At 35.9% G+C, this 25,459-nt stretch overlaps 2 protein-coding genes across 14 annotated transcripts; one reads left to right on the forward strand and one right to left on the reverse strand.

Annotated features, from left to right (window-relative positions):
* Position 1: 1 nt before the first annotated feature.
* LOC107270589 (GTP-binding protein 10 homolog) lies at positions 2–19,317 on the reverse strand. 6 transcript variants are annotated; one of them, XM_025087920.1, is made up of 6 exons: positions 3,814–3,942; positions 2,729–2,801; positions 2,209–2,452; positions 1,085–1,388; positions 789–1,007; positions 18–692 (listed from the first exon to the last, which is right to left on the reverse strand). In XM_025087920.1, the coding sequence occupies exons 4-6, from the start codon at positions 1,314–1,316 to the stop codon at positions 85–87; spliced, it is 1,059 nt and encodes a 352-aa protein (XP_024943688.1). In that variant the 5' UTR covers positions 1,317–1,388; positions 2,209–2,452; positions 2,729–2,801; positions 3,814–3,942; the 3' UTR covers positions 18–84. The 6 variants fall into 6 exon arrangements, with proteins under 6 accessions (XP_024943687.1, XP_024943688.1, XP_015601217.1 ...); XM_025087919.1 differs by lacking the exons at positions 2,729–2,801; positions 3,814–3,942 and adding an exon at positions 19,296–19,317 and having other exon boundaries at positions 2–692; positions 2,403–2,464; XM_015745731.2 differs by having other exon boundaries at positions 2,213–2,801.
* LOC107270584 (solute carrier family 2, facilitated glucose transporter member 1) lies at positions 2,893–25,084 on the forward strand. 8 transcript variants are annotated; one of them, XM_025087912.1, is made up of 10 exons: positions 6,769–7,084; positions 7,341–7,941; positions 8,019–8,513; positions 11,004–11,027; positions 11,120–11,182; positions 11,433–11,453; positions 21,147–21,245; positions 21,457–22,021; positions 22,104–22,504; positions 22,593–25,084. In XM_025087912.1, the coding sequence occupies exons 4-10, from the start codon at positions 11,013–11,015 to the stop codon at positions 22,938–22,940; spliced, it is 1,512 nt and encodes a 503-aa protein (XP_024943680.1). In that variant the 5' UTR covers positions 6,769–7,084; positions 7,341–7,941; positions 8,019–8,513; positions 11,004–11,012; the 3' UTR covers positions 22,941–25,084. The 8 variants fall into 8 exon arrangements, with proteins under 8 accessions (XP_024943678.1, XP_024943679.1, XP_024943680.1 ...); XM_025087911.1 differs by lacking the exon at positions 6,769–7,084 and adding an exon at positions 4,906–5,039 and having other exon boundaries at positions 7,341–8,513; XM_025087913.1 differs by lacking the exon at positions 11,433–11,453 and having other exon boundaries at positions 7,341–8,513.
* Positions 25,085–25,459: the final 375 nt, after the last annotated feature.

Below are 25,459 nucleotides of genomic sequence, written 5' to 3' on the forward strand. Positions count from 1 at the left end.
ATTATTGTAAAGTAACAGAATAGTTAACAAATCTATTTTATTAAATAATTATATTACATTTAAATGAGACGAATATTCTGATTTTTACAAAAGAGTAGGTGCGTGCCTCCTGTTTTCTTTTTGTAATTTTTCTATTAATTTGCGATCTGTAAAATCATCCTGTATTTCCAAAATTTGTTTCTCTACTGTTTTGTCTATTTGATATCGTATACACTCCTTAATCGTGTGCAATTCCTCTTTATTCTTTAAAGCCACAGATGCTGTTAAAATGTCATTGAATTTCATGACTTTCTCAGGTTTGAATTTGTCTGGACATTGTGATACGAATTTTGGCAAATTTTCAAGCATCGGTTTTATATCACGATATATGTCTTTTGCATTTTCTGTATCCATTTTATTTATCAGTAATATTGCTGGCATGTCCAGTAGATCAGGCTTGTAAAGTTCTAGTTCTTTGTTCAACAAAACTATTGTCTCCAAACAATTTCTCATAGTATGTAATTGTGAAAGTCGAAAACCTTGAATGTCGACGACGAACATAAGTAATTTTGTTCTCTCAACATGTTTAAGGAACTTATGACCCATTCCAATATTCACATGCGCTCCTTCTATCAACCCTGGTAAATCTGCTACAGAAATGTGTCTCAAATCTTCATATTGCACTGTACCTAAGTGCGGTCTTACTGTTGTGACTATGAAAATAATTATATCATCATTAGCATCACATAGTATTTACAATATTCATAAACGTTTCTACATACTGCTTAAATTTTCTGCAGATAACTTACATGGGTAATCTGCCACTTTAGGGCTAGCCTTAGAAATAGCACTCAGTAATGTGCTTTTTCCAGCATTTGGAAAACCAACCAGAGCCACATCTGCTATTAACTTCAGATCCAATACAATATTATAGTGATCTCCTTTTTGTCCACTAAAGCCTGTTTCAGGGCAGCCACCTATACCACCCTTTGCAACAATTAACTTGGATCCAGGCTTATCCACCTCTCCTATGAAAAAAGATGATAAACATTTTGATTGCAATGATCTTTTATATTCCTTAATTGATAAACAAGAGTATACCCACCCAATCGAATCCCTTCTTCAGTATAAACAACTACTCCTGGTGGAACTGGAATTTCTAAGTCTGTACCTGGTTGACCTATGATTCCTTTGACTGAACTGTTCCCACCCACGCCAGCACATATTTTATTTTTTTTTACTCTTGCTGATAAAATATTTAAAGACACTCCTGTTGTCGAAACCACATAAACATGACCACCTCGACCTCCGACTCCTCCATATTTTGGAAAACCCATGCCTCCGGCACCAGCCTTTACGTTTATGCACAATGAATCCAAAAAGCCACTACGCAGGTACTTCCTTTGAAGCTACAATTAAATAGATTTATAATACTTTAGATTATTCTTAAAAAATTCATCAAGTATCAAATGTGTATGTATAAAATATACATACCCCTTTCGCATAACCAACAATTTTGGTTAAGTATACCATTATGAATAACAGACCAATCAAAGCAATTACAACATAAAATTTGCATCAGTTGAATTACTAATTAACATTGTACTGTATCATCGCTATGACATTGAGCTTTCTATCTTTGGAATTCATTTATTTCACATTAAAACCGCAATGACTTTTAGAACATTTCAGCATCTAACACTGTTCATATTCCATGCATACCGACTGGTACCGACTGATGTAAACAAGACACTAAATTACGTTTTGTACGTAAATTTTATAACCTCATAGATGGTGCTACTGGTACATATTAAAAAAAATTTTTTGAACATCTGTATTATCACACTCCATCAAACTAGAAGCTTTTCCCCCCCGATACTCGCCTTTATCTCCTACAAGGAGCAACTACCAGTTAAAATCGAAGCTTGGTATGAATATTAATTTCTTGGTAATAAAATTGTATACATTATCAAACTAGAAGAAATTTAGGAAAAATATCAAATTCGATGCTCACAATTTAAACTATAGATTGCACAGTGTATTAGACTAATAGTAACCATACATGCGTATAAAAATATAATCTACTATATTTTGACTGGTTGGTATATATTTATTTCTGTCCATAAAATGTCATATTATTCTCATACAAAATATAACACAAACAAGATTTTTACGGTTTAGTTTATCCACATAATGGCTCAAACGTATTACTGTTTTACTTTTACTTACTTACGTATTACTTATTACTGTTTCCTATAGTGAATTCGATTGAGAATTACAAAAAAAGCGTTCAGCTCTCAAATAGATGCACGAGCATCAGCTCACGTGCTGCATCCCCACCACAACATTGACCAAACATCTTATTGACGTAATAACGATATTTACAAATCGCATAATTTTCATTTATTTCATTTCACACCTACATTGGTAAAACGATTCACCTCTACCTTCACTGTTTTGATTTCGGTAACGCCTAATGTCCCACCAGAAATAATAACAAAACCAGATCAGTAAATTACATAAACATCAAGTCATAATACCGTATGAATGTACATCTTTACTGATAATTAAAACTCATTTTCATTTCATCAACTAGATTACCCCATCAATATAAAATTTATCCTGTACACTTTCTCGTGAAAGATTCAAAAAATGACAAATTATGTTAATTTAAATTGAATAAATTTCCAGCAAATCAGATATACAAAGCTTCACGGTATTACGCAAGTCGATTTTTTAAAAAATTTACTCTCAAGTCTGTTTCTTCAGAATGACGTAAATAATCGACTGATTATTTTTGGAATAGTACAGTCCTCTTGAATCTGAAAGATTTTTCAAAAGATCAACACTGAGAATTATAAAATAAACAGACTGTTTTATATATTCCTAAAAAAAGGTCTGTATATCGTTTCTCGTTAATTTTGCTCATTAGAATAAATAGTTAATCCAATCAATTATTTGTTTTAAAGGTACAACAGAAAAAGGTACGGAGCGACGATCCTCCTTAGTGAGACGAGGGCTCGTCTAACGATGCCCGTGTTAAATATAAATCTAGCCGGCCGACGTCTACGTCGTGCCTACGAAGACGTCGCGACGAAACGCGTCCTCTAGCTCAGTCTCAAGAGCATACCCCGTCAGTACGGTGCTCTGGGTGTTGTTTTGTTACCCAAGTTTACGGGAATAAATCCACTCTTCCATTACCATTGGAGGTTAAAATTAAAGGAGAGTGATATTTTAAGGACCACCTTAGAAACGCCATTGAAACTCCGTGCTTGACTCTCTTCATTCTAGTTGAGGTTACCACACGAGGTAACAAGAACGTCCTTTTCAAATACGATTGAATTAAAATTCCAACCCCATGGTTAATTAATACAATTAACCCTACCAGATACATGTAATTCACACTAAACCACCAACCACGTCAGTATAACCGATTATCAATGATATTTACATACGTAAATTAATGACTTTTTCCGCTATTTATTTACCCTCCAATAAATTAAACCATGTGTGCACATTCTCCGATTTTTTAAATGTTTTTTCAGTGCTGTCTACAGGAACTACTACTCGCTTAAAAATGTCTTATTCACAGTGTTATACCAACGTCTGTATTCATTGAGAAATTTAATCGTCGCTACGCACGCTGCTTTTGTCGAATTATAATAATCTATCGATCACCCGTCGAGGGATAACTTTGCGGCTTGCCAATTTTTCTCACAAACAAAATTTCGTGGCAATGCTCCACATTCACTCGTATAACCCACACGTAGTCTGTGCCGATCTACGTAAAACGCAATTCGCGTTAAAAATAACTTTGAAAATAACAAATCTTACACTATCCTCATCACTGCCTGTAGTGCCAGAGCTTGATGAATCGAGGAATGATCCAATTGTCTCTCTGACTTATAACTTTTCACTTTATATGATTGACCATTGACCACATATGACTATGGCACATGATATATCAATAACAATATATATCACAGTATCTTATATTGACAATCCCATTGACCGCTAATCACTTCATAGAAGTAAATAATTAAAAATAAAAATAAAAATCGTAATTTTGCCGACGATAGCCTCAATTTCTCAATTCCATATTCACACACATATATATTGTATGTCAGCACACTATTTGTTTACGTCTAGACAGCTTTATCAGAGAAATGTTGACCAATTGCAAATTCTCATCACATACAAGAACTTTGATTCATTATGTCATTGATATCATCTTCGTAAGGATAGCTTAACCCGCTTCCAGATTCTACTCCCTCAGCAGAGAAGGTCGAGGTCGTAGCTAAAGCTTTGAATGGAATTTGCTGCTGAAATAGAGCATAGATTTACTCTGTTCCTCATTGGTTGGCCAATCCTGAATGGTTGTCGATTGAAGGAGCCAGAGCTAGAGTGAAGTGTCACCAGGTTACTAGCCTTGATCGTATGCCAAATAGTTGACAGGGAAAGCGTTTACTTGTCACACTCATAATCTAATTTTACGTGTAATAACTACGTCGTACAAAGAAAACATAAAGAGTAATACTAGAGTCAAGTATATATGTATATACATACAATAAGGAAATGAATTTTTACCTCCTCATTCAGCATATACCTTATGACTAATTAATAATTGAATATTTCTCTTTAATCTACATATTTTCATATCTTTCTATTATTCCCTTTTATTTTGGCAAGATACTGACTCTAAACTTGTAATATGGCTCGACAGTGTAGGGCTTACAAAAATAGAACATTCCTAAGGAATGAGATGAGGATCTAGAAGCTTATGCCAATATTCGATACATTGAAATTTTGTAACATCATGATGTCTTTTATTCGAGACGTTAGACTTAAATCAATTTTATTCTTTTAAGATGGACAGAGACGATGATGATTTTGGTGAAGGATTCACCGCTGAATCTCATCCGCTCAGGCCTATTAACACGCTGTCCATACCTCTGGGTGGTAAAGACACCTCAAGAGCAGCCAGTATCAGCAGTAGCGTCAGCGATCTTGATGTTCCTATTTACACGAGGGAAACGACCGTACCACTTTCAGCCAAGAAGGTCAGTCAGTTAGTACTGTTATTACCCCTAGTTAATTCCACTTATTGAATGTAGCGCTCGACGTAATATTAAATTATTAAATCAGCGCAATTAACATGTCTCAGGGATATTAAATGACATTACTACTTCAATTACAATTATTATGATACTGAATAACTCAGTAGTGAAACTTTGAGTGTGGGATTATTCTTTAAAAAAGTCGAAATTCATGTATGTATATATGGATATGCATATCAAGTTACTGCTAACTTCAAAGTAATATTGTAAAGTAATATAATATATTCAAAGTAATAATACAAATGATGTATTATGGACTGACTTGGCCCTCTCAAATATTTATATAATACAGAGCGGCGATTTCTAAAAAAAAAAAAAGAAAAAATTTATACATATATTCCTATCTGCCCACCTTGTCGATCTCTGACATTTTTAAAACCTAACCTCACGTACGTAGATACTTTCTGGATTCTATAGATACGCATGACTTTAGTCACATCATAGACCCACCTTTAAAAAAAGTACTGATGTTACCGTCAGAAATACCATGTGGTAGGAAAGAGTAAACAATTTTTTATTTTGTATTTCATTCCTAATCTGATTTATATTATTTGTGAACATATCGATATATATCGTTAGGTATGTCCATAAATCGTATATTAAAATTTCACTGTGATCAACTGACTTTTCGATGAGATACTAATATTTTGAAAGATACTTAACAAAATTAAACTCTATATTCCCGTCGAAGTCGTGAAACACGAGAAAGTAGTTAACCTCTCGATCTACCGGTAACGCAGCTAACGACATTGACGTATCGTATTCGCGGTCGTTCCGCGTCTATTTTCTTGGTTAAAAAAAAAAGTGGCAGAAAAAGAAGCGAATAAAAAAAAATCACACTGCTCTAGTTTCGTCGTCATTCGAAAATTTCCGTCCACAAGACATAAGGCTACGTCACTGACCTTTTGAAATAGAAACAGAATAGCTCCTCGAGACAGTTCCGGCAGTTATAAGCAGACGAGGACGGTATAATGCGATTGAAAGATGTCTCTTGCAGACGACAAATTACGTATTGCGTTTCTTCCGCAACAATTACGTTACCCGTACGGCATATCCTTAAACGCACTGTAAACCGGACTGATCCACTTAAAACTATACGAAGGTAAAAGGAATTAAGATCCTTTATTACTGTTAGCTTCAATATATCAACTAATTGTAAGTTCTTATTTCTGTTTCGTGCGATAAGCTATCATTTTTACCTGCACGTATCTTGCGAAGTCTTACGCGATAATGCCTGTTGCACTGTTCAATTAGAGGCTCGAATGTTTTTCGGTTACTTTTTTTTCTATTTTTTACTATTTATTTTTAGCAACTCGGACGCTGTGGAATATTAAACGATGTTTGTGGCTTCTGGCGTTGAACGAACGTCATGCTAGACGAATTGATATTTTGAATTACTTAAAAGTACGTTGAGATTGTGTTCAAGGAGTTACGTCATATCCGAGTACTGTTAAACATCGATTAATAAAATTTGAATATCGCACCTTGCTGGAAGGTAATAAATACGTACGGGTTTTACATTGAGAATTAAACACATTAAGATTTTACAGTACGAGAAATTCATCTTGAATATTATTATATGCTGGAATTCTAGAACTGTAGAACAATGCTCGTGTTTGTTCTTAATAGACATAAACTACATGCTACTATCAATGCTGCAAAGTCTATGGACTAATATGCACCATTATCACCATTATTCATTGGGAGTACCGTCTTTGACAAAGTCAAGGAATTGTGTCTTCGTGTCAAGAGATTAGGTCAAGATTACTTTTCGCAAGTTTATAGCATAACAAAGAACCTCATAGCATTTCGTATACTACATGTCTCCCCATTATATTTCCATGTGAGAATCTTCAAACACAACGATCAGCTAAGGATATTTTTTTCTCGAATGACGCAACAGTCGATAAAGTTTCGTAAAGTGACGCAAAACCCGTTGAAAGCCCTGGATGAACGAAATAACTGCCGTAACTGAAGTATACTCATAGGTATGACAATAGCGTCGAATCACATGTATATACGTACACATATAACGAGTACCATTGCATCACCTTCTAAACGAAATTCCTGTAAGAGAAATGCGTCGGGTCAGTATTGAAATTGAATGATGCAACCAAAATGAAAATACGTAAAGAGCCAGTTGAGTTTCAACAAGTTTTTCTTGCTTTTAAGATTCCATCTAGTCATCCTTCTTTATCACACAATAATCCACTTTCTAAATCGAGTTGTCTGTTAATGACGTAGGTTACGTTACGTATCGACTGGCACGAACAGCAGACGGCGACTCCCGATTGGTCGGTTTCACGGGTGTGTCTTGAGGCCCGCCATCTGTCGGCCAATGACGTCACTTTAGTTGCATTGAGCGAGAAGGCATCGTCCGACGCGCCCACGCGACTCTGTTGCGTCTTTACATTGAAATAAACTCTGGAAGCGTGGAAACTTGCGAAAGATCCATGGAAATATTCGTCGTGTTGTACAGTCCGATCCCTTAGAAATTGACGAACACTGAAACAGACAGGACTCAACAAGAGACACGTAACGGCATTTGTTCTTAAGACACTGGCAAAACAAGCCTCAATGGCTAAAATGTCAATCAAAATATACATTATAGATTGTTTCTTCTGCATTGGATGTCTTTATGATTAATTTTCAATTAACTTTGTTGTTACGAGCTGTTCCGAATTTCATAAGGATTACGCCAATAATGAATAGGAGCAGGATAGACGTTAGTCACGTAACTAAATACGTGACCATGGTCACGTGTTGCAACGGTTGGTACCCAGATTATTCATCTGTCTGGAAATTCTCAAAAACGTTTATCTGACGTAGGACGATTTTATACGAAGTCAGTTTTTTAAGGTCATGTCTAGTAATTCCACTGGGAAGAAACGTGACCTTTCACAGTTACATATATTTTTCTAGATACTTCATCGGTGAGCGTGCAAATCTTTAGCCAACGGTCTTATTGATTTTGTCGTGTTTTAACAGATAGATTCCAACAACGGGAGTAATAGACTGTATACATATATGTATATAGAAAGCAAACGATATCGATCAAGTAAGCCAGTCTGTTTGTTGGTCTAAATAACGACGAGAGCATCATACGGGTTTCAACTTATATCTTTTTATCGTAAATCTGTTATTTATTATTAATAATGTATTTAAAAAAAATATGAGGTAAATGTCACATAACGTTTCTAACACATATATTTGGATGTTGCACTATCTACGGATGAAACAAACCAGCTTCTACCACCGTTTGGAATCGACGTTAATAAGGGATGAAAATTTCGCGCTTGCGCTTTGTCACACCCGGTATATAGGCTCTGGACTTCTACGGCAGGAGGTATAAGCACTGGGGGATCGAACAGCTACCCTCAGAATAGGCAAGCCCGCGCTTCCCTCACGTCACCACAGGTGAGTAGGTGTTTCTTTAATTTTAAATAATTTTTTTTACAGTGTTTAATAAACTAGTCAGAGCCAAACGCCTATTACGACTTGGAACAACTGTGTTGTGTGATACTATTTACATGCAGTAACTAAAAGGCATGGGGTTAGGGTTCTACTTGGTACATAATGGCGAATATCAGTTCACTCACTTAATCCCTAAAGCTTATCAGGTACGTTCGATGAAGTGTTTGATGCTTTTTATTATATAAACAAAAATATTATATTCACAGATTATTTTAATTAACACATTTATAAGGAACATTTTTCTAACGAATATAAAAACATATTCAGATTATTTTTTTGCAAATTATATCGAGCCTAGAAAATCCGAACGCTTGCTGCAGCACGTAGGCCCAAGCCGCAAAGATTTCAACTAATTGTAAGACGACCATCGTCATTTCCGTTCTAGAAATTATTAAGTAAACTTTGTATATTGTTGAACAATTTTATTATCAGCAAATAGTGCCGTTATCATAGCCAATTGAGTAATTGACAATATTTAAAAATATTCCTATTTCTGATACAACCTTTAAATCAAGTATTACCATCCATCGTCACGTGTATATATAATAAAGAAAAATATCTATCCACAAATAGGATTGTTATTCCTTTTATAAATCATCACACAACTAGGATATTCAACCGTATTAAAAATAGAAATTTCAAAGATGACGTATTACTACGTATACACCAAGCTCGAACGGTTTATGGCACAAGCGGAAACAGACGCGCTCATCTGTGAATTAACCAATTCCCTAATGGACATACGTTATAACGCACATTTCACATTGAAAATTCTGCATATCGAATAATCATGAATTTAAGTTTGTAGACTCGTTTCTATTCAGTGACGCTCGGTGACATTTTTTTTTGTTAGTAGGTACACGAGAGAAGTTAAAGCCAAATTAACGGTCACGGAATATTTCAATGTTTGCCATTCGGTATATACAGTGTCTTGTTTCAGTGATAACTAGTAGGCCGGTTCTACCTTTGACCTCTAAATGCCCTTCCCTTTCCGGAGAACCTGACACGCTCACGCATCTAAAGACAAGACTCATTGTCGGGCCCCGACTTGCGTAATCCCATGCGAAATCATTCAAATCGTCTTACGACCAAACGCCAAGCGAAACGTTCTTATCTTTTCGAAAATTTTAATATACAATAGGCCTGGTACGAGAGTATATACAGTGGTATTGATACTATGTACCCACGAATACTAGGAAAATTTGGATCGTAATTATTTGAACCTTGTCAACCTACGGATGAAAAATACGAACCATACGAACGTTTAGATGGCAAACATTTAGATAATTGAAAAGTACGTAGTGATACGTATCATATGACGTGTATGCTATTTGGATCGTATGTAACGCGTTCGCAGTTTTGTTGGATCAATCAAAAATGTATTAGTTTTTATACATAACTTTTCGTTCCTCTAAACAATATTTGTTTGGAACAAAAAGAGGAATCTTGTATGCTGACATTCACGTATTCTGTAAGATATCTAGGGATAAAAATAAAATGTTTGAATATCGTGACTTTGCGAAACTCGTTATTCTCCAGAGAACGAATACTTAGAGAATGACGACTACCAGGGATTATTGTCAGGTTCCGCGAACCATTTCGTATTTCTTGGTACCTCGAGATAATAATGTATTCTCGTGTATGTATGGGTTAAGAGTGGAGAGTGGTCGCTGAAACAAGTCTCACGCGAATTCCAGAACAGTCCTGACTCCACAATTGAACACGCGTGTTATAAAATGTCTTCGTGCAGGAAAATTCGGCGGCAAAATTCGTTGCGCGATGTAAATATAAATTCGACTAGCGCGCACGACGATTCTGCGGCGACAATCCGAACTTCAGTAACGTAAATAGCCGATGATAGAAATTCGCTATATGTAATTGAAAAACTTGCGCGTCACGGGCGTGTAATGTCACGAGCGTCATTAAATAGATAGAACACATAGAACTATATGGCTAAAGGCAAATTATGACTCCGCGATGACGTCATGCCAGTTATATATGTAATATCAATTTTTTGAATTAACCCTAGTACACATTTTCTTTGGTTCATCCAGGACCTGTCTTGTTCTCCACTGGGCCAGTTCAAGCCTAAGTAGGACCTTGACGGGTCGTTGTGGAATTTCTTAATGAAATTTCTATCATGGAATCAAACAACCGATTCTATTTGATATGTATAAAAGAATACGTTTTGGGCAGCGAGACGTTACTTTCTGTGATGTCATAATCATTATAAATGACGTATAAAGAACTTCGTCCTTAAGCATTACTTCGTGTAACTGTACAAGACAAATTAATGGGTTTTGTTATTGTAAAACTACATAATCGATTATATACCGTTATATAATTGCTGTGTATTTCTACAAGTTTACATGTTTGCACTATACTAATATTCTAATCTCAGGCATTTCTGTTTCTTGGCTTGTTTACGGACAGAGGCACAGCATGAAAGCCGAAAAGGTATGGTATACAGAGATACTTAGAAAAAAATTATTTCCAAAATTGTATAGACATATATTTTTTATATATAATTCAAAAATTTTCACAACTAGTCCAAAGAGGATATCCACGAGGAGCAACCTTCGACGCCTACGGCCCTGGCACCTGCACTCAAAGTAAGTGAAGCTTCTTGAAAATATTCGACAAAAAATACTAAACAAAATATACAATATTTATAATCATTATATCAGTATTTAAGCTTTTTTTAATAATTAATTGTGATTAACAAGTCGATCAAGAATTCGTAATGCAAATAACCTCACAAAAAGATCTTCATTTCGAACCTGTTATCGTACTAATGTGTAATCAATATTAATAACAATGTAGCAACTACTTGAATATGTTACTTTTTCTTTTTTAACGCAGCTAAACAAAATCAAGGAGCGCGTAAGTCCTGGAACTTTTTCATTACTTAGTATTAATTATGTAACGCTAGGTGTCAGTCATTACCATCATCATTTATGGTTATATCTTGGCAATTAAAAATTTTCACGCAGAACAATGCCACGTGGTTAATTACGTCATTGTGCTTATTCAGCGTATCTATGGATACGAATTTCGGTTAATATCTGTTAGAAAAATACACAGTGGCGTATAACTATATTGACTAGGCATTATTATTATTATTCATATTATTAGAAGATCATTAGGTAAACAGTCTTAGTTCAGCTATTACCATTCACTATACATATATGTATCTAGAATTCTAGATTAGTAAGTTTGATATACCAAGGTTAAAAAAATGCGGGCAATACACGTAATTAAAACACCGTTACTCAATATGAATACTTTGCAATGAAAAATATTTCTATACGATCTTCCGTATGGACCGATTATTAATTTCATCATTTTGTAAAAATGAGTTCGGCCATCTCGAGTACCTGTGAGGTAATGTTGACGGAAATTAACGAATGTATGTAAAAGAGAGAAAAGATGTCCCGACGTATCATAAAAATTTTTCTATCTTTATATAGACCAAATTTTCGATCTGAAGCGTGTTAAAGTTTTTTCACGATGTTACGTACAGCCTTAAATGCTTTACAGTCCGATCGTTATTCTCAAGGAGAATATTCTGTCTCGTGGAGCATTTGATAACGGATAAAAATACGCAAGGAAATGGGCCATATTAAATTGACAATTGAACAAATAATAGTTAAGGATCTTTTATACAGATCTATATCCCTGTAAGCAAGCAATTTATTTTTCATGTACTTTTCATTTTCAAAAACTTTCCAAAGATATCCAAATATAAAATCGATGGGATTCTCATATATAGAACACATTTAGCATTGGTTGGGTATGAGTAGATAGTGTTTATCATTTAATTGACAAATCTTGTTACGCGGCTTTGCAAGCATCGTTAAATAAACGCTTAGCGTTCTTTAACCACTAATCGACAATAACTACGCGAAAATCATGAGGGGTGCTTGTAGTTTGGTATATTTAAATATTCAGTCATTAACTTGTATTTTCGTATAATTTATCTAATTTCAAAGTTACTCACGGCAGCCACCATCGACATTCCAGAAAAGCATGTTACTCGACCGTCTCGTGAGTCGTGAACTATGGACAACGGAATTATTCATGAAAACTGCGTTCAGGGCCAACTGGTTTCGCGCGTAGGTGCATAAACTGTCGTACGATCCAGAGGACGAATACTCATTAGATTGATTTTCACTGATTAGCCAATTACGTGAATTAATTAAAGACGTTATAGAAAATCATTGTAGAATTATTTCTTTTTTTTTATTTTATAACGAATGAATTCTAGTTCGTAAACATTTCGGTATACAATTAGAGAACAATTGGTAAATCCACAGCTAAAATCATAAAACCAGTCACTGACGAATTTGAATTCGTCATTTTCAACTAATTAACAGTTAATTGATTCTGATTTGCACACACTTGCGTATATCGTGTATTATTCTTAATTACGTCGCTAAATATGAGACTCATCTTACTGGTATACGTATATGCGTACAACACATCTGACGAGCCTCTGGTATTGGCGGATAATCAAATCTCTATGTCAGTGCTGCCTAAACGGTCATTATCCATAATCAATAAAGTTCACTTGGGCTACCCTCTATTATCACAAGGGCATCCAATAATCAATCTATTATTAAATTTTGGCGGAAATTTTGTCTCTTAAAAATTATAAAGTTAATTATGATAACGAAGAGTTCACTCTCTGTGCACCTTATTCGGACAATATACATGAAAAAGTAATTTTTAAGATGTCCAAAGCATAATTCTAGTAGACGTCTTAAAGACGACTTTTGGACGTGTTCTCCGAGTTGGTTAAAATTTATATGGTATAACGTTCCTGCGTATAGTTCGTCGAGAAGTAAAATCAATTTTGGAAGGGCCATCTTCGTATGACTTTTGAGGTAAATGAGTCCCCTCGACTGAATCTTTTACACGTGAAATTACTATACATTGTTAACTACCATAATATGTATTATCACAATATTATCAGTAGATGATCTGATATCACAGGAGAAATGTTGAATCGTGCCTGATTCCGGATATATTAATGGTCTCAAGAAGATAAGGGGTCATTTTGTTATTGGCTACTAGAAAACGCTGGACGTCGTACTAGGTTCAATATAAGTAATTGCAAAATTGAAACGTCATGAAAGTCACTGTTCATTAACTGGCAGCGTCCGGTCGTAGTGGGGATTTTATGCGTGTGGAGCTGTGTGTATTCAACCGTATAGAACTTACGAACAGGAATTGTACATAAACCACCGTCGGGTTCACGTTACCACTACTTCTCTTGAAAGTTTCGCCAAGAGACGCGTGTATCCTCGAACATCGGTTCACAGTTGGTTTCAACCTTCCTTTCGCGCACCTTCGCTCAAGAAACATTGAACAGCTTCACGCTCGACACACTCGCACTGGACGATTCAAAAAGGCCGTTGTTACCGGGATAAGAAAATTTCGAAGTGCAAAATATTTTTTTAGTTACTTTAAAGCAAAGAAGGAAAAATTATTTGACCTACTTCGGAGAAAAATTTTTTTTTAAGTGAACCACTAAACTTTTCCATCCGTTCAGTGAATATGAGTCGGTTGAAGGTAACTTTTTTATTTTCTTCGCTTCGTCCTTTTATTTTGTGGGCGGATGTATTTTAATCTACAAATGATAACTATGTGTTTTACTGAAAGGAGGGATATATTGTGTGTCTGATATTTTTTTCGCTCAAACAATCACACGCGTTATCAATGACAGACTAGAAAATGGTGTTCTGCTTTTTTTTTATTAATCCCATTGATCAATCCTGGTAAACAAAACGAATAGTGGACGATATTATTCTGCTGTCAATTATCCTTATTATTGACTATCCCTGGACTTGATTTTCTTATGCAATGTAAACATCAAAGATCGTTGCACTATCTGGATATGAATACGATTTATAATAGCGCAAATAATAAGTACGTACTATCGTTTCGAATGACGTCGCACTACGATAATCGGTAGAAAATTTGTCTAATGAAAGCAAAACTTTCCTACTTCTAAACGTCACTGATAACATTATTTGAATTTATGGAACGTAATAAATTAACAGTGAAACATCGTTATTGGTTTTTTCATCGGCTGACTATTAGTTATTGTCAGTGAGGATTTTGAGCGTGGCTGAATCATCATGCAGACACGTATCTACCGTACATGCATATAGGCTCACCCGTTATTTGTTCAATAAAAAATAATTCTATTTAAAGAAACTGTTTTAAGCAAAAACAAAAATAATGGCAAATTCGAGAAAGATGTAGTACAGTCGGTGCAAGTACATTTCGTCTATTCGATGTCGTGATCGTCATTGTTTCTCTTTCTATCTATTCTTTCCTCTCTCTCTCCCTTCTCTCTCCCCTTCCCCCTCTCTCGCATACACCATCTTCTGAAACAACACCATAAATTTGTCTGATGCGTGATCATTCTCTTTTATAGAAAATTTCAAGAATTAATTGAACAAGTGTTATATAAATTTAATAATATGACTTGTCTCCTTCTGTTATTCTTAGACGTATTATCCGTTCACGTGGAAATTTTAATTATATCCATTCGAGAGAAACTTCTGCTGAACAATCACTTAAGAAGAACATTCAGTCGGTTTACACTTGTCGCAGTAGAATTTGCATATATCCTACAGTAGAAAACACGAGCTATTTGTTCCACAAGATGAATTGTGCTCCTAAAAGAACGGTACCGTACCACATTTTTCTCGTGACTGTCGAAGTATGAGAAGATTTTTCTATTCCGTATAATACGTTTGCGGTGTAGCTGAAATGCAGAAAACGGTTGGCAACACGTCGCATCGTCACTTAGCGACGTAAGCGTAACGTACGAAGCTCAATGGCAATGATTGTTACTGCTCAACTGTTATAGCTCAACCTCTTTCTTGACCTAACTCGTGACATAATCGTCTTTACCTTGTTGTTTTCCCCTATTGAAATGTATTTTGATGTACGGCGTGACTTACCTCCACAATCTATCGCTCTACAACCTATGGACTAGCTATGTATAGATATTATGTCGAAATTTACAGTTCAGGTTTTGTCTCAGGCAACATTCTCGACTCCTGGCTGACGCCACTACGTCGTGGCAATTACTCGCAATCGACTTATCTGAAAAGTTTGACTATACCAAAATTTTACCATAATGAACGTTTCATTCTACCCTGTTCGATGTACTGAGAACAAAAGTTTAGACAGAAGGAAGAGGAAACCCTTTGTCCCGTTGACTAGGCAGCTGTTTGGTATGTGTAGGAGTACGAGGATCCAGTTATAACCGGTAACTGGTAATGCGATAAAAACGAAAAAAAGTACTGTTTCTACGCACTCTCTCTTTACACTTCTCATTATGTATTCATTAACTCAATTGCCAGAAACGTGCATAAAGTTCAATACAAGTAGCGGTACGATTTCCCGTTGCGCCGTGTATATACCTATATACATACGTATTCGTATTACAGATAACACTGTTCTATAGGACGTTTACTAGAGTTATGATAAACGGGCTGTACCGAAATACAGCCTATTGCCTGTGTGACGGAATACGTGATGTAGAAAGGAAGACATAAAATAAAGAGTGTCACATGTCGCGCAATATGACGTCATATGTGAGTCGAGTGACATTTGCTACGACACCGGGTTCTCGAGTGTCTTCGGTACTCAGAAAAGAGGCTCGTCGTAGATGAACGATGTTATAACTATATTTAACCCTCGCAGTTACGCGGAAAAGAAAAGAGTGCAAAAAACAATTGGAAACCACGAGACTCGTGGGGCGCATTACTATTTTCGGTACAGCTGCTGCTGCCCTGTGTAACGGAGAGGCTCGATTCACTTGGCAGCCAATCACAGAGTTCCACGCCAGACACACCTCCGTCTCGAAACGAACGAAACGGCTGGATCTTCTTATGGCGTCAGCATTCTATTCTCCTGTTTATCCTTCTCTTATGTACATACGAGATAATCCAATGGCGTAGTACCCACTGAGCGAATACCGAGTTCAAAAGTGATTCTACTCTTTCATCATTCCCTTTTTCATAACGCCAGCATTCTTGACTTTTATAGGTCTGCCACGGTTCCATGCGCATGCGCAACTTACGAAACCGTCTCCTTTTAAACATTGGCGTCGCCACTGTCTTTCCTTACAGATCCTATTACATTAAGCGTATCACGCTTCTATTGATATTAACTTTTAGATAACTATGGGTCATCAGTGTACTTGTAGTTTTTTGAGAAAAAAGTTTACACAGCGAGGAAACTGATTATCTCGTATTACATAATTTGGAAATATATTTATGAAACTTTGGAATATCGTTTTCGAAAGATTTCTCTCTACACGTGTCAATGATACATTCTTATTAATTAGGTCGAAATTCGATAAGAATATCCAGAATGGATTGTAGAGTTATACTCTATTTATTTAAATTTAAACGTATACATGTTATATGCATCTGTTAAATTGTTGGATCAGGTATGGCTGGATGATTCGTCACTTTTTTTCTCAATAGGATGTTTAATCATATACCGTAGAAAATTCCAGGCACCCTTCCCTTCACTCTTCCTTTCCACGTGTCACGGAGAATGGAATCTTTATGCGCTCGGGGGCTCGTCTAAGACTGACCAATAGGATCGCAGTATTCCGAGCGAGCCCCTACGACTTACACTACTATCGGCGAAGACTCGTCCCTGAGCTGATTTACTCCTTTTAACTGTCTCCTAGAAATATCTTTCTGAGAATTTCATTTTTTTTTTCTGTATTTTTTTCACCCATTTTTTTCGTTTCTACCTTTCGTCCCTGTTCGCATCGTCGATTATATTAAAGACGAAATTGAGCAAAAATACCGATCATTATTTTACGCACTTAACTGACTTTCAACACTGATAAAATTAATGCATAGTCATGCCCAATAATTGCTTCTTCCCGTTTGTGAATTCGAACTGTCAATAGTGAACAATTATAAGATATCGCAAGTTAATTAATACGCAAATATTTCAGTATCGGAATACAATAATTCACGAAAATCTCTTTATTCAATTTTTAGGCTCGCAAAGTATAGTATACAAACCATGCGATAACGATGGCGAGAAATTGTTAATCCAACCTTACCGTGCGGTTTAACATCCTGAAATTGTATTCTGATAAACAATTAAATGATTCAATTATAAAAGAAATCTTTCCTATGCCATGCTTCTTTAAGCGTGAGCAGTTACACATGAGTTTAAATCCGTAATCGTCGATGTTGAATAGACACGATGTCATTAACCCTCATAAAAGGTAATCGTCGAGTATTCATGACGCAATTATTTCCCACCGTTTCATTCGACCCGTAAAATAACATTAATACATCTGTATGTAATTCCCCATCATATCGTATATGCGTCATGTACATATATCTTATTAGGCAAACAGTTCAAATTCCAAGTAATAATCATTGGAAACGTAACGAGCTTGTCATAAGTATATATGTATATAAATAAACATTAAATTAGGTTATATATAATATAATAGTCAGATGACCGAGACGTTCAATTTTACTAAATATCAGTGACCAATAACAGATTTTTTTAATTTACATGAATTATACCATCGTTAATATGAGTCTTCTGGGACTTTAATATATTGAAAACATTTGTTTTTCAACATATTGGATGCTTTACGTAATTCAAGTTTACGTGTGAACAGGTGATCACAACATCTGCTGTTAACATATATTCGGTACTATTGAAATTTTCTTTTAATTTCTCTCTGTAAGCATTTTTAAACACTTTTGCCGCCGTATGGCAGGGTAACGATACGGTGATTGTATGTTCCTTACGGGCGGCCAAACATTCCTTGCTATAAGAGTGTTAAACGAAAGCCTACGTGCTACGTCTCACGTGCGACAAGAACTACCTGGATACATTCATCTCAGGTTCCTTAACGTCACTAAATATATTCTTAAAACATTCCAGATATCTAAAGATCCATATTAGTGCATATATATATTCGATATAGTATACAATAATAACATTCTCTCGAAGCCTAAAGTTGCATAATAAATATTCATACCCGATGAATATTCTTGAGGAAGTAGAAGCTTACTTTGGGGTATTGTATTTACGCCAAAACTGAAAAAAAATTTCAGGTACCTCAAAGTTTTGTTATGAAACCGAAAACGAGAATGATAATTGATGAAAATAATACCAGGATTTTTGTGACTCGTCAAACAGTCATACAAACGTACAGTTACTCTGAAACAATTATAAAATTCTTATTTATGACTTGTCTGCTATATCCTATATATTGACCTTTCGAACTTCCCCAACAATAATGAAAATAACACGACAGATGGGAACAGAATAAATGACTTTTCAGCCATCGGACTTTGTACCGTGTTGCGATTGCACGAAGTCGTGTACCAACTACGATAAACCCGCGCGAACTTCAATCATTTTCGTGTCGCAAGTCGACCATAAATGTGTTGTCGATTTATCAATTAATCGAAAAGTAATTTTTCCCCTTAGTTTTGTTTACACCAATGCGATAATATCGTGTTTGGTATTTTCATAATTTTATGCCATTATCGCCGCGCCTCCAGGGCTCTTATCCATTCGTTTATGCGTTATCCACTCGTCGATACTTTGTTATCAGTCCAGACAAATGTGTTGAGTGTAAAATCGAACACTCTGTCAACGTGTCACTTTACGCCGTATGCCAAAGTAGATATCATACGTACTTACTCGGCATTCTTCAACTTCTCAGGCGCACGCAATAATCTTACGAATACGCCTATGGTCTTTGCAGCTAGAACTGTTGTGTCTGTGAATACTGGCAACGTATAAGGACGTCGGGACGCCCTTCCACTCCAGTCGAAGTCTCCTTGGTCGTGTCCGCCATTTGCTGCCAGTCCAACGTACATTGCGTATGTAGTCGTGAAGCAGGCCACTATAAGAGCTTCTGCAGGGTACCAACTTACCAGCAGTCTTTGGCACGTGCTACGCGATATTAGAAAGAAAAATTTAGTCTCCGTTTTGAACAGTGAAAGAAGCGCGGTTATTTATTACATTTTAATTGTTTGATACACGGAATAATTATTTCGCATATTACTGAATTATAATTTGCAAAGATTTGACGTTTCGACGATTTTCGAAATATTGAGGACTCCACTTTATTTGCTTCACGTCGTTACTTAAATATCGGCTTCTGACATGCCTTACCTCAGACGAGCGGTAAGAATTTTACTTGGATTTTGACATTTTTATTGTTATGTATTTTCTGTATCAACGTTTTAACTACTGCGACTCAAGGTGTCATGCGTTAATGTGTGATAATATTATAATTTTGATTGAACGATATAAATCTGTAAATTCATAAATCTCTTTTGATTTAAGTCCATTCGTTTGCACAGCGGTTCAAGATATTTAATGACCGCTGAACCGTTTATTGGGCTTGAAGAAAGGTTTTGATTTGTTGTGGATCGATATTTTGAAACTAGTAATAATACAAAGTCTCATCGGTACTCTGTTTACTCGAAAATTAAAATTTCTATATAATACAGGAATATCGATTTTTCCATAAATCATAGTTGTATAAAATTCTATTATATGGTTTGATTGTTCAACAATTTGAATCCTTACGTAGCAGGCCGTATCTTAACGCCTAAGTCTCGGGCAACCATCAATACATCGCAGTCGACAAATACGATTCGAATGACACTCGAAATTTTACATATTTAATAACACAAATATTTTATTAAATGTAATCTGTACTGTTACTGTAAACTCACCTTTGGTCAATCGATAATCGTCAATTTGATTTAAAATATATTAATTACCGATGACTACCGTAGTCGAATATAATAATTAATTTCCACCAGTCAACTAGTAATTTCGAAAATTTAATTAATTACTATAACCATGTTAATACTGCAACAAACAAATAAATGTCTTGCGTCATATCCGAACGTTGGGGTATCTATTGATCCACCCTTAGAATATCTACGTACTCCATGGCGTTGAAGTTGCCTAATTTAATTGGTCATTACTTTTTAAAAACTTTCCAATAAGTTGTCGTAAACTCTAGTTCTCTGTAAAAAAAGAGCAACTTTAAATATCTGCTAAAATTCACAGATCACGAGACAAATAGATAAAATTATTTCTTATCAGGTTACCTGAACAATAATAAGTTTACGTTATTTATTCGCCACCCGTTAGAGAAATCATCATGGAAGCACACGTCTGTCCCAAGTAATGAAATTGACTCGACCTTTGATGAATTTAGTATTATAGTCTATATTTGGCCAACGAACAATCAATTAGCATCAACGAGTCCAATTGGTGTCACCATCGTCGATTCTTGTCGTCCGGTCTCGAAATACAATCATGACAATTGGATGATCAGTAGTAATCTCAATAGTCTTATGCAAACAAACCTATGAAACGAATCGTCAATAAAAGTTCCTTCTCTCGTGGAATGCAAATATATAATACATGTCAACCTTTCAATCCTCTACGAATCTAGTTTACTACGATGTACTCGTCATAGCGTACGATTGACATTGATTATTGACGACATTCTTTTTTTAATTCCAGGGTTTGAATGGCCATTTAGCATTCGCTATCGCAGCAGCTGCGCTTGGATCATCTTTCCAACATGGATACAACACCGGCGTGGTCAATGCGCCACAAGAGGTAAGAACACATTGTCGCTTATCAGGACAACGGCTTGTGTAATAATATGGCGGAATATAGCATGCAGCATAATGTCAATGAAATGACACCAAGTCAACAGCAATTGACTTTTGATCCTTGAACAGACGTCACTTTCCTTTAGGTCTGATATGCGACACATTAACGTACGTCTTATTAATTTTATAATAAAAACAAGTTTGTCTTCTTATAGCTCATTGAGCACTGGATCACCGAAATCAAGACAAATCGAACGGGAGTGCCGACCGATATATCGGAAGTAAAGATGATCTGGTCAATTGTTGTCTCGATTTTCTGCGTTGGCGGAATGATTGGCGGTTCTTTGGTCGGTACCGTGGCTGATAGATTTGGCCGCAAGGGTGGTCTTCTGCTGAATAATATCTTGGTCATTCTTGCGGTAATTTTCGAGGGTTGTGCAAAAGCAGCTGCCAGCTTTGAGATGATAATAGTTGGGCGATTCTTAATCGGTATTAATTCCGGTTTGAATGCTGGTCTTGCACCTATGTATTTGGCTGAAATATCGCCAGCACATCTCAGAGGTGCAGTTGGTACTGTTTATCAGCTGGTCATCACAATATCAATCCTGGTGGCACAAATCCTTGGTCTAGAGCAACTCTTGGGTACTGATTCTCAATGGCCGCTTCTACTTTGTTTGACGATTGTGCCGGCTATTTTCCAAATTTTCACATTACCTATGTGCCCAGAGAGTCCTAAGTACCTGCTCCTCAGTAAAGGAAAAGATATGGCTGCTCAGAGAGGTAAGACTCTTAACGCAAACAATGATACAGTACGTTTTCATTAAACGATATATCATTTCTCATAAACATTATTTTATTACAGGTCTGTCCTGGCTACGTGGAACTATTGAAGTTCATGACGAAATGGAAGAAATGCGTTCTGAATATGAATCTATGAAGTTAATTCCGCGAGTCACCCTTAAGGAACTCTTCTTCAATTCAGCTCTACGTATTCCTTTAATCATCTGTGTGATGGTCATGTTGGCACAACAATTTTCTGGTATCAATGCGGTTATGTTTTACTCGACGGAGATCTTCATAACGGCTAAGCTTGCAAAGGACTCTGCTAAATTAGCTACAATGGGTGTCGGTGCGATGAACGTAGTAATGACCTTGGTATCGCTGGTCCTGGTTGAGAAAGCCGGAAGAAAGACGTTACTTCTTGTTGGTTTTATTGGAATGTTCATCGATACTATCATGCTCGTCTTTTGTCTTAATTTTGCAGTAAGTATTAAAAGAACCAATAAGATGCACCAAAGGTTATATGGTTTAAAGATACCTTTGTCACAACTTTTTTTTTTCTTATTCGCAGAAATCATCGAATACGGCTGCTTACCTGTCTATCGTCCTGGTGATCATGTTCGTCGTACTATTCGCAGTCGGACCTGGAAGCATTCCCTGGTTCCTGGTCTCAGAATTGTTCAGTCAATCAGCAAAACCTGCAGCAACCTCAGTAGCCATCGCTGTCAACTGGATCGCCAACTTCATTGTCACCATCGGTTTCCTGCCACTTCAAATAGCTCTCGGGGCTTACGTTTTCGTTATATTCGCCGTTCTCCAAGGACTGTTCGCCTTGTTTATATACAAGAAGGTACCGGAAACGAAGAACAAGACTATGGAGGAAATAAGCAGCATGTTCAGGCAGATATCGTATCAGTGAGACAAGTGACACAAATCAATTTCTCAACCGGAATGCGATATTGGAATGAATGAGAGAGTGTAAAATTCATATCCTTTCAAAAGTTGCGACACCTGAGACACGTTATAGTGCTTGTCACTACGTTTTTCCGTGTTATTATCATTCATTTTTTCATCTCCTCCTATGGAATTAAATCAATTAACTGTTGCAGTACCATCGTTCGATTGCTGAAAGATTTTACTTGGATCCGCGATGATGCGCAAATTGCTATTTTTCTTTAGATGATTATAAGTGTTTTTCTTGAGGAGTCGAAAAAGTTGAATGCCAGGTAGTAAAAATCGCACTAAAGAAGTCCCGTTTTTGATTAAAGCCGATCTTAGTTCCTATTTATTTCCGGCACTGCAGATTCAGTTAACGGCTGCCCAAGACAATTACGCGTAGCGCACAACCGCACACAAAACACGTGTTGTACTCAGAAGGCAGTTTCAAGAATTTTTTGTCAAAATCATCGAAATTCGAATTACATTTTCAAACGAAGCGGTAATCTCAGGTCGAATTGATAAATTTCGAAGGATTTTGACTCTAGTCACGGAAAGATTTTTATTTTGCATTAATCGGTTCTTTATTTTATTTTTCTTGTTTCCTTTTTATTTTTCGTTTATCGATTTTACCTATCGTAACCGATTTTCATCAATTTTACTGATGGATAACCTTCGCGAGTTACGATCGTCTTCTCAATGAAGAGAAAGAAGAAAATATCGATATATCGTGAACGTATTACAAAATGAGTTACTAGGCTAAACTCACGCATCTTGATATATTTCGGGGAAAAAAGAACAAAATCTAAGCATGAAAAGAACAAAGTAACCCGTTGGCACTGTCCAGAGTTCATTCAACGTTTGATCGGAACTAATTTACCAAATTTATATTTACATTTTCTTCTTTGGCAAAGTCGTACTCCTGATCAAGGATCCAATATTTTAGCAAAGTGGATCAGTGTATTTCGATGATGATGTATACTGATCCTAATAATTCTAGTTGAAAGAAAAAAAAGATGTCTCATGACAGACAAACGTAAGTCGTTTAAATTTTTTATCTAGCGTATTTGGCTGAATGGAGGACATTACATCTTTAGCGTACAAATGTCTGTGTCATAATTGTAAATATGAAGGAGTATAGAATAATAGCATTGTATAGTATAGAAATAATTATATTTATGTATACAAATAGTTAAATAATATTTAAGAGGCATAAAACAATGTTATGTTCCGATACGGCAACAATTATTTTATTAAGAACGATAACGAAGTCAGTGCGTATGCTGAATATATCTCAGGAAATAGAAAGAAAACGAAACGACAGTTATTTAACAAAAGTATCAATTATTTTTCTCTTGCTTGAGATAACATTTTTTAAAGGTATTCTAGTTCAAACTTTCTTACCGTAAGGAGTATATAGAAAAACTGACAGAATACTCAAGAAAAATCTGAACTATTTCCATTTAATGTTATACTCTAGAGTCTCGAAATAAATTAATTAATTCATCCGCTAACTATAAGAAAAATATCATATCGCTATTTTACAATTTTATTTTAACCTGAGACGAATATTTCACTGAGATATTTGAAAAGACTGTTATCGCGTGCTGTAATTATCACGGGAAAAATTTTGGGTCACAAAAGCCTTTCTCGGGGAATATGACCTATTCCATTTAAAAAGAAATTCTCACCGTGTATAGTTGAGCGTGATCTTACAACAGGATATTACGAGTGTACAAGTTTTACGAGCGCCACATTATGAACTTACAAAATAAGTTTTTTGCAACACAGTTGTAGCATTTAGTTTGTAGAACGTTCTTTTATATTTGAGACCAGCATCTTTACAACATTTACAACCGTTTACTCATATGGATTGTAGCTTAACCAACTCTTAGTCCTGTAGCATGAATGTCATCTGTTAATGTTTCATCTATCAACTAATTCATGCACAAACAGAAGTTATCGTTTATTAAATCATTTTAATTTAATACTATTTGGTACAACTCAGCACTCGCATCTTACCTATCGCGTGTTACATAGATCTGTAATATGCTAGGAATCACATAATTTTTGATGCCAATATATTGTTGTCCGAATAAAGAAAATTCTTTACATCGTACCATTAAATGGTGTGTCAACATGATATATTCAATGAAATTTTTTTCAAGTTAAATCGTGTTTATATGCGTTACATGTCATGCTAACTTTCAAATTAAAGGACTGCCTGACGTATCGAAGAGCGGCGCTGCTAGCACATTTCGCCATTGAGTTTCGTACTGCTTTGGTCAGATGGTGCTATTATCTCAATTGAGATAGAGTCCCTCTAGTAAGAGTCCGGCCAACGGTGGGGCTTGTTAGTGATTGGCTCCGCCATATTATGGGCTCTTTCCGGAATAGAATGGTGTGTGTGAATACATATATGCGAGAGATTCGCATTGAGTAGTGTGGGTAGTGTTAAGCCCTGTACGGCGGGTTGCCTGTACTTGGCGCGAGACTCGATCG

Source organism: Cephus cinctus, unplaced genomic scaffold, assembly GCF_000341935.2.
Source record: "Cephus cinctus unplaced genomic scaffold, Ccin1 Ccin1_scaffold0805, whole genome shotgun sequence".
NCBI lineage: Eukaryota > Metazoa > Arthropoda > Insecta > Hymenoptera > Cephidae > Cephus > Cephus cinctus.

What these genes read in the sequence shown, in the direction of transcription:
- LOC107270584 (XM_025087910.1), top strand. Translation starts at nt 4,848, where the DNA reads ATGGACAGAGACGATGATGATTTTGGTGAAGGATTCACCGCTGAATCT. An exon ending in TACCACTTTCAGCCAAGAAG is followed by an intron (nt 5,040 to 21,146) that starts GTCAGTCAGTTA and finishes TTTTAATTCCAG; the next exon opens with GGTTTGAATGGCCATTTAGC. An exon ending in AGATATGGCTGCTCAGAGAG is followed by an intron (nt 22,022 to 22,103) that starts GTAAGACTCTTA and finishes ATTTTATTACAG; the next exon opens with GTCTGTCCTGGCTACGTGGA.
- LOC107270589 (XM_025087919.1), bottom strand. An exon ending in TGAAGAAGGGATTCGATTGG is followed by an intron (nt 1,008 to 1,084) that starts GTGGGTATACTC and finishes CTTTTTTCATAG; the next exon opens with GAGAGGTGGATAAGCCTGGA. An exon ending in TAAAGTGGCAGATTACCCAT is followed by an intron (nt 693 to 788) that starts GTAAGTTATCTG and finishes TTATTTTCATAG; the next exon opens with TCACAACAGTAAGACCGCAC.